The 8,994-nt window shown below is 58.8% G+C and overlaps 1 protein-coding gene across 1 annotated transcript; it reads right to left on the bottom strand.

Moving 5' to 3' along the window:
* Positions 1-6,915: 6,915 nt before the first annotated feature.
* Positions 6,916-7,992, bottom strand: P2RY8 (P2Y receptor family member 8; the record flags this gene model as incomplete). Its single annotated transcript, XM_080795383.1, has 1 exon — positions 6,916-7,992. One exon carries the CDS (start codon positions 7,990-7,992, stop codon positions 6,916-6,918), a length of 1,077 nt encoding a protein of 358 aa, XP_080651509.1.
* Positions 7,993-8,994: the final 1,002 nt, after the last annotated feature.

Raw genomic sequence — 8,994 nt, forward strand, 5'->3', positions numbered from 1 at the left:
CCGGGGCGGGGGCGTTGCAGAATAGCCCCTGGTTGACCGCCCTGCCGCGTACAGAGGGATACACAGGTAGACAGGTAGATAGGGACAGAGAGAGGGAGAGTCTGTCCTGCGAACTGTGGGGGGCTTCTCAGCCTCGGCTCTTCTGACGTTTGGGGGGCTGCATGATTGATTTCTGTCGGGGCGACCTGCGCTCACCGCGGTGTGCAGCCCCATGCCCAGTTTCCGCCGCTAGATGGCAGTGGCTTCCCTTTGGGTTGTGACCACCCCAGGTCTCCCCAGACATTGCCGCGGGGTCCCCTGCGGACAGAAGAGCCCTTAGTTGACAACCCTGACCGTAGACCTGATAGGTAGATAGGTAGATAGATAGATACGGATGGATGGACAGACGGACACATGGACAGATAGATGATAGGTGGGTATGGATAGATGGTTGGATGTATGGATAGATAGATGGATGAATAGATAGATGATAGATGGTTGTCTGGATGGATAGAAGGATGGATGGAGCGATAGATGATGGATGGATGGGTGATGGGTAGATAAATATGATGGATGGGTGGATGGATGGATGGATGATAGATGGTTGGATGGACAAATGGGTGATGGATGGATCGATAGATGATGGATGGATGGATAGATGGGTGATGGGTAGATAGATATGATGGATGGATGGATGATAGATGGTTGGTTGGATGGATGATAGATGGATGGATGGATGGATGGATGAATAGATGATAGATGGATAGATAGATGGATGATAGATGGTTAGATGGATGGATGGATAGATATGATGGATAGACCCTTGCCACCTCTGGGGCCCTGGACGAGTCCTTCTACCTCTCTTTGCCTCAGTTTGCTCCTCTGCAAAATGGACCCAACACCTATCCCATTGTACTGAGATGCATGAAGGAGCTCACCCATGTGTAGACTGGGGGACACCCTGGTGTGGGGTTTACCCTCTGATGGCTGCCCATGTTGTGTGGAGTTTATCCGTGAGTCCCAGAAACTAGCGTACCCATTACATGGCTTATCCTCGTCTGGAGACCCTCTCCCTGGGCCTTCACTTGGATTGAATCCTACCCTAGAGGTATTTTCATGACAATTGAAAAAAAAACAACAAAAAAACCTTCACGGACATTTGTAGAATCACACAGATTTCCAAAGAGATCAGACTTTAAAAAAAAGAGAGAGAGAGAGAGAGCGAGCCAAGGTCAAAGACTGAAGTTTTTCTACCGGGTCATTCTGAATCTGAATATTTCTATGTTGACCAAATAACGATGACATTCTCAAGTCTTGGTTAACTGTGCCATGCATTTTCCTGGCGGTCTTTTCCACAAAGAGCAAAAGGGCGGGGTAGAAGTAGGTTCCCAGCACCTCGTGACAGAGGCAGAGATGTCCTTGTCCTGGCTACTTCAGCCCCATTTTTTGGGTATTTCGATTGGACCCTTTGCTGGAGATTGAGGTCAACATCTGCCCAAGGGGGGCTCTTTGGATTCTGCCTGCCATGATGGACAAGAGGCGCTCCCCCAGCCCACGGAGCAAGGAGGGAAGACTAGGGTAAATGTTACCCCACGGAGGAACCCCGAAATGCCCTGTTGAGAAAGAGGCAGTATGGCAGCACCCCACGTGCCCTTTGATCCCACTGATGTCACAGGGACAGTAAGGACAAGTCCACAGAAGCAGAAACAGTACTGGGCACTGGTTTGGGGCTGGCCGTAAGGATGGGGAGAAAACGGGCATCGGGCATCTTTTGGGGGCGATGGACATGTCCCATAGCTGCACTGGGGTGTCTCTGGGAGGCCTCTACAAGTGTACTACCAATGGGTGAACGGTGTGGTGGGTAAATGGTACCTTGGTTCAGTGGTGACGTGGGCGAAGCTGGAGGACAGGATGGTCAGTGACATAAGCCAGACACAAACGGACAAATACTTTGTGATCCCACACGTATAAGAGGCCCCTGGGGGCATCGCCTTTATAGGGACAGAGAGCAGATGGTGGGGGATGGGAAGAGGCTTCTTTGTTTAGTGGGGTCACAGCTCCCGTTGTACTCGATGAAGGATTCTGGACACAGACATTGGGAACGGTGGCACAGCTCCGTGAATGTGTTTGACACCACTGACCTGCACACTTAAACGTGGATAAAATGGTGAGTTTTGTGTGTATGTGTTTTACCGCAATATAATTGGGAGGAAAAGAAAAAAAAAACAAACAGAACAGCTGGGTTGGGAATGTTTGCTCCTTCCACGTTCAGCAGTTTGGAGAGGTGACGCTGGGCAGAAGTCGATGTCTCTGTGTGACATTTCCCAATATACCTCGTTTTTTAAAGTACAGATATTGTCAAATATGCTTAAAGGAAAGAGCATTATAGAATGGGACCCCCAGCCCCTTCCCACAGCGTCAGGCATTACCAGGGATCAGCTTTCTCCCATTTTCTCCCACATGTATGCATGCCCATGTGCATGCATGTATATGTACGCAAGTGTGTGTGCATGCATGGACGCCCACACATTCATGTGTGCCTATGGATACATCGTGTGCATGTACGGGTGTGTGCATGTCTGTGCACGCATGGATGGATGCCTGCATGCGTGTATTTGGGTACATGGCATGCATGTATGTGTGTATGCACGCGTGTGTGCATGGATGGATGCATGCCTGCACATGGGTATGTTGTGTGCATGTGTGCATGCATGCATACACTCATGGATGGATGCCCACATACCTGCGTGGATATGGGTACATGGTGTTTACGTATGTGTGTGTGCATGTGTGTGTATGTGTGTGCATGCATGGGTGGATGCCTGCATGTGCATGTGGGTACATGGTGTGCACATATGTGTATGCATGCATGTGCGTGTACATGGTTACCTAGTGTGCACACGTGTGTGCGTGTGTGTGCATGTGTGTATGTGGGTACATGGTATGCACATGCGTGTATCCATGTGGGTGCATGCATGGATGGAAGCCTGCATGCTTGCACATGGGTACGCTGTGTGCACGCGTGTGTATGCACGTGTGTGCGCGCATGGATGCCTGCATGCCTGCACATGGGTATGCTGTGTGCACTTCTGCATGCATGTGTGCACGCATGGATGGATGCACACATACCTGCATGAATTTGGGCACACGTCTGTGCATGCATGGATGCCTGCATGTGTACATATGGGTACATGTGTGTGCATGCAAACGTGTGTATGCATCTGTTTGTTCTAGTATTTTAAGCTAAGCATCAGACATCGTATCATCAGACACATGAGTATTTACACATGTATGTCTTACAAAAAAGGGTTTCCTTTCAAAGCTCCATCATGTGGGGCAACAAAGCCTTGATTCCACCCCAGGCCCCGTCCGTGTTGTGCTGTCCCGGTTCATGCCGTGTGATTCCAAGTAACCCGAATGCACGCTCCGTGGAGAGTGTTGTCATTGCAGACCCTGGGGTCCGGCGGGAGGGCATGAGTGGTTCAAAGCGAGACAGATGTGTCTTTGGAAAGCAGGGATTGTCAGAGGCCAGAATGAGAAGGGCAGTCCCCTTCTGCGTGGGGAAAAATCAGGGTTGGCATCAAGGGTCCTATGTCCCTGGGTGCCTCTGGCTCTCCACACACAGCCAGCAGCTGAATCCCGGTGTCACATCTTTTTTAAAAGTTCACGTCTGTATGTACCCATACACGTGTCTACTTTTATTTGCTATGTAACAGGTGAACAGGTCGGGTTTCTGCGGAACACACACACGCACACCACACACAGGGCACACATCATTTGCGTGTGGAACTAGAAGCAAGGCCAGCCCTGGGATTTCAGGCGATAGGACAGACATGGTGGCGTGAAGCTGGGACCTGTGCGCTGGGATTCCCAGCAACGAGAAGGAACCGGTGTGACCGCACCCCCCATCCTCCCGCTGACACCCCACGTTGAGATCTGCCCGCTTGCTGGGCAGGGACCCCAGGGACTGTCCCCTCTGTCCCCCGAGGGCTCCAGGGGCCTGACATCCTGTGGGGGTGGTTATTTTGCAGACAGACCTCCTCCAGAATTGAAGTGTGCGGCTTCTCACGGGCTACCGATGTGTTCTGTGCAGCTGGTTTGAGGTTTTCACAGCTTTTGTGCACCAGACGCACCAAGGCCCATGACCAGAGCGTGGCTGGGGGCGTCTTGCTGGCTCAGGATTTCCAATTCTGGACGCTGCTGCTGCCTCGACGTTGCTTTCTAGGGTTTGGGTTTGGGAGAGTCGGGAAGAGCGGCGGGATGGGGCTCTTTCCCTGCAGAGTTCGGGTCCCTCGTGCCAGCCTTCTTGGAGACACCTGTGCCTCCCCCAGGTAAATCCTTCACCAGGTGAGTCTCAAAGGGTCTCTCGGAAGCGTTCCTATGGTGACTTTGAGTTTCATGCACACACCTGGGCATTTAGGTCTAATGTGCTCAGACGCTGTCCCCTGCGGGGACAGCTGCAAGGCAGTGGCAATGACTATGTGTAACCCTGGCGTGGCGTGGAGGGTGTCGAGGGGACCCCGAAGGCTGACTCTCCGTTCCCAAGGGCGAGTGTAGCATGCGCCCACCTGCTTTCCCCCTGCACGTGCCGGTGCGCACCCCAGACAAGCACAGGCATGAGGCAAACCTATGAAACTGGGTTTGATTCTAAGACCACGCACAGGGAGGGGGCCTGGAGCCTCCAGAGGCTGGTGTTGGGGTCCCCAATTTATACACTGACCTCCGGGGTCCACAGCACGTACCGGGCAGCCGGAACCGGGAGTTACTCCCGGAGCAGGCGTGTCTGTGAGGGGCGGCCTCCCGCGTCGATTGCAGATTCCACGTGGGGACGTCACTGTGTACCCGGAAGAGGCGAGAAGTCACCTCTCGGCCACGTGGTCTGGAGGACTGAGGAGCCCGTGGGTGGGGAGTGCCAGCTGGGACTCAGGCCTTCTCTATGCAAGCCGCCTTGGGGAGCCTCCGGCTTTGGGGCCCCGGAGATGGCCGCACCAGCCCCGTCTGCGTGGCAGGCCCGTTCCGGAGCTAAAATCTGGAGACGGTGTGTAGAAAGGCACGGGCGGCGTTGGAAATCTCTGGTGCCGTGTGTTGGGGCCTCGCGGGGCAGCTCCGTGGCATCAGGAGGGCAGACCGTGTGGGGGCTGCTTGTCTCCTGCCCCCGAGAGCCCTGCGCACCAAGGGATTGGGTCCCGTGACCAATTTGCGATTTCAAAATGGCCCAGATGGTGCGTCCTGGGGAGGCCATCACAAACAGGAGACTTAAAACACAGGGATTCATCCCCTCCCAGCTCGGGAGACCGGTCTGAGACCCAGGCGGGGCAGGGATGCTGAGATCCAGGCGGGGCAGGGCTGGGCTCCCTCCGGCGGCTCCCGGGCAGGGTCCTTCCTGCCTCTTCCAACTTCTGGGGCTCCCGGCGTCCCTAGGCTGGTGGCCACGTCCCTCCCATCTCTGCCTCCGTCGTCACGTGCCTTCTCTGCCTCTGTCTCTCCTCTGTCTCTTACAAGGACACATGTCCTTGGATTCAGGATCACCCCGATCCAGCAGGTCACATTCTGAGGTCCTGGGTGGATACGGGCTTGGGGTCACTCTTCGCTCGAGGACAGCTGTGTCTGTTTTCCTTCCGAAGCAGTGACACCAGGAGCAGGCTCCCCGTCCCCCCAGGGGCCCCCAGATGGCAGCTATCACTCTCCATGTCTGCATTGAACCTGCCGTGGGGAGGCTGCCTGCCATGTAGCCGTTCCTCCCCGGAGGTCCCGGAGTCCGAGGCTGTGCATGTCCTTTGTGATGAATAAAGTATCAAACTTTGCTGTTTCTGCGAATCCCGGGCTCCCGGAAACCCCCTGTTTGGGCACCCCAGACCCCCCGGGGATGGGGTTCCTCGTCTTCCCGAAGCAGCACACATGTCGGGGCTGGTGCCGATGTGCCCCGGGCTCAGGAAGAGACAAGGATGCCCCCGCCCATATGCTGAGGCGGCCAGCAGGCACACAGGGGCCTCGGGCGCTGATCCTTCCCCAGGCTTCTGTGGTCCCTGGCCTCGCGGGGCGTCTGGGTCCCAGAGGGTGCCATGGGCCAGGATAGGTGTGCAAGGCCACCCTGGGAGGCCTTGCTTGTGACTCAGGGGCTCTCAGCTGGGAGCAGGAGGCCGAGAACTAGCCAGGGGGCACCTCGGGGCCAGCTGGACCCGGAGGCATGTCCGGGAGCGCGGCAGAAGGTGCGAACGGCCACCGTCCTTCACAGCGTTCAGCCTCAGCAGCATCTCATGTGCCTGGAGACCCTCCACCCGCGTGGGGGTCCTGACCCACACCTTCCGGACGGATGTCCTTCCCGTCTGCACCCTGTGACTTGTGACATTTTTGTAGATGGTGTGGCTGGAGGAACCCGAGTGACCAACCGCCTTGGAAGCCTTGCAAGAGTCGCTCCTGGGGGGACCGGGTGACACCGGGTGGAGGGGAGTCTGTGAGTTCGGGGAGAACAGAGGCCAGAGGGGCCCGTCCGCCCCTGTGGGGGTGCGTCCCAGCACGCACAGTGACCGGGGCTGGTCCTGACAGGAAGTCCAGGCCTCGCCAGGCTGGAGAGCAGCCCGTGTCCCCGGCATCCCCGAGCAGGAGGCACGGAGACCAAGGCAGGCGGAGGTTGGGGGTCGATGGGGTCTCGGCTGGGCCGGGTAGACGTTCCGCCAGGTTGGGTGCTCCTCCTCAGGGAGCAGGGCCAGTCCGCCTGGCCCGCTGTGTCCTGTCCCCTTAAACCGCGCGGTGTTCTGTCTTGTTGCTCCGTGGCCGTGTTGGGACACCGGACGCGAGCCCACCTGGGGACCCTCTCCACGCGCACCGAGGCCGACGTGGCAGCGGGAGCAGCAGGCCGGCCGGCGGGGAAGGACCGTCCCTTCCATCCCCAGCCGCCCCCAGCCGTCCCCGCACCCCACTCCCGCGGTGCGGGGCTCAGAACACGCTCTGCTGCCTCTGCAGGCAGGGTCGGCTGGGGCCGTCGAGCCCCTCGCCGTGGCCGCTGGACATGGAGCGCGCGGACAGCGTCCGGGCGGAGAACAGGGTGTCCCTGCGCGCGTCCCGGCCGCAGGCCGGCAGCCGCCCGTAGCCCAGATAGCGCCGCAGCCGCAGCTGGAACTCGCGGGACGCGAAGTAGTACACGAAGGGGTCCAGACAGTTGTTCACGCAGCTGAGGCAGAGCGTGAGCTTGTACACGTGGTAGTAGCTGCCGCCCAGGAACAGGCGGCTGACCATGTGCACCAGCAGCACGAAGTTGTTGGGCGCGAAGCAGGTGACGAAGGCCAGCAGCACCACGACGGCCAGGCTCACGGCGCGGCGCCGCTGGCCGCGGCCGTGCGGGTCCGCCGTGCGCAGCAGCGTCAGGATGGTGGCCGTGTAGCAGGCCACGGTGACCACGAAGGGGATGAAGAACAGCACGATGAACAGCGTGAAGAGGAAGATGGCCCACATGGCCACGCTGGGCAGCATGGTGGACTTGAGCACGTCGAAGCAGGTGACGATGCCCAGCGCCTCCACGGTGTAGGTGAGGTCGGTGCGCGCCAGCGGGGACAGCGCGCCCAGCAGCAGCAGCCAGACGCAGGCGCAGGCGGCCACGGCGTAGCGGCGCCGGCGCCAGCGCGCGGAGGCCAGCGGGTACACGACGCCCAGAAAGCGCTCCACGCTGATGCACGTCATGGTGAGGATGGACGAGTACATGTTGGCGTAGAAGGCCACGGTGACCACGTTGCACAGCAGCTCCCCGAACACCCAGTGGTTGCCGTTGCAGTGGTAGTAGATCTGGAAAGGCAGCACGCTGGCCAGCATCAGGTCCGTGACGCTCAGGTTGATCATGAAGATGACCGACGGGGACTTGGGCCCGATGTGGCAGCAGAGGACCCACAGGGAGAAGAGGTTGCCCGGGATGCTGACCAGCGCCACCAGCGAGTACACGACGGGCAGGACCACCGCGATGGTCGGGTCGCGCAGCATCACGATGGTGGCGTTGTCCGGACGCGTCATGTTCATATCCATCCTGGCGATGCTGCTCCCGCCGCGCGCGCGGGTCTGGAAGGCAAGGGGCGCTCGGGTGAGCAGGGGAGCAGGACGGGACTCCCTGCGCCCCCCCCCCCCCCGCCTCCCCAGCACTCCCTCACCCCTGTGCGCACCGGCTGTGGTCCCTGGATCACGGAGCTGAGCTGATGCGCGCTACATCCTGCAAAGGCGCGTCCCACCCAGACGCCTCCCTTGCTTGGACAGTCCCTCCCGTCCTGCTACTGGGGCGCGCAGGGAGCGTGTTGCAAGCTACGGTGCAGCGGCTTCATCGTTGGGGCCAGGCGGACGCGAGGGGCGGCGCGCCACACAGTTGGATAGTTCCAGACGGGGCTTCCAGGCCGGAAGTTTCTCGGGGACCCCTGGACGGTGGAGGAGGCCACCCCAGGCCCTCCAGACTCTCGCTGGTGCTCTACCTGGCCACAGGCGGGAGCTGTGCCATCACCACTGACGTCCCAGCATCTCCACCCCGGTCACCTGTTCCTGGCCTCCTGCTTTCTTCTGTTTCGCGCTTGGACACCCCGGGTCTGCTCACCTGCATCTGGGGCCCTACTCTTGGGGTGTCCACTGCAGGGGGGGTCTTTGGAGGCGCTGATGAGGGCTGCACGCAGACCAGGCAGGAAGTCCCCTGTTCCCTCACCAATGGCCCCACAGCCCCCGCTCCCCATCCATTTAAGGGCATGGCCACGGGTGGAGGGAATAGTGGCCCATTGTCACACAGCTGCTTCACATCTCCGCTTCAAGGTAACAACACCCACGCGCTTGTTTCGAGATACAGCAGGTATGCACCTGTCCCCACGACCAGACACACGCGCCTCCCGTGTGGTTTCAAAACCCCAGCGCCCTCCCAGCCTCCCAGGTCCAGGAAGCCAGATGCCCAGGGGGGCAGCCCTGTCCGGCTGGGGCAGACGGAGTGCCTGGCTGGTGTCCACCTTACCATCTGGGTCTTACCTCTGCTTTGTTCTCTTGATTTCTCGAGTCAGG

Source organism: Martes martes, assembly GCF_963455335.1.
Source record: "Martes martes genome assembly, chromosome: X".
Lineage (NCBI taxonomy): Eukaryota > Metazoa > Chordata > Mammalia > Carnivora > Mustelidae > Martes > Martes martes.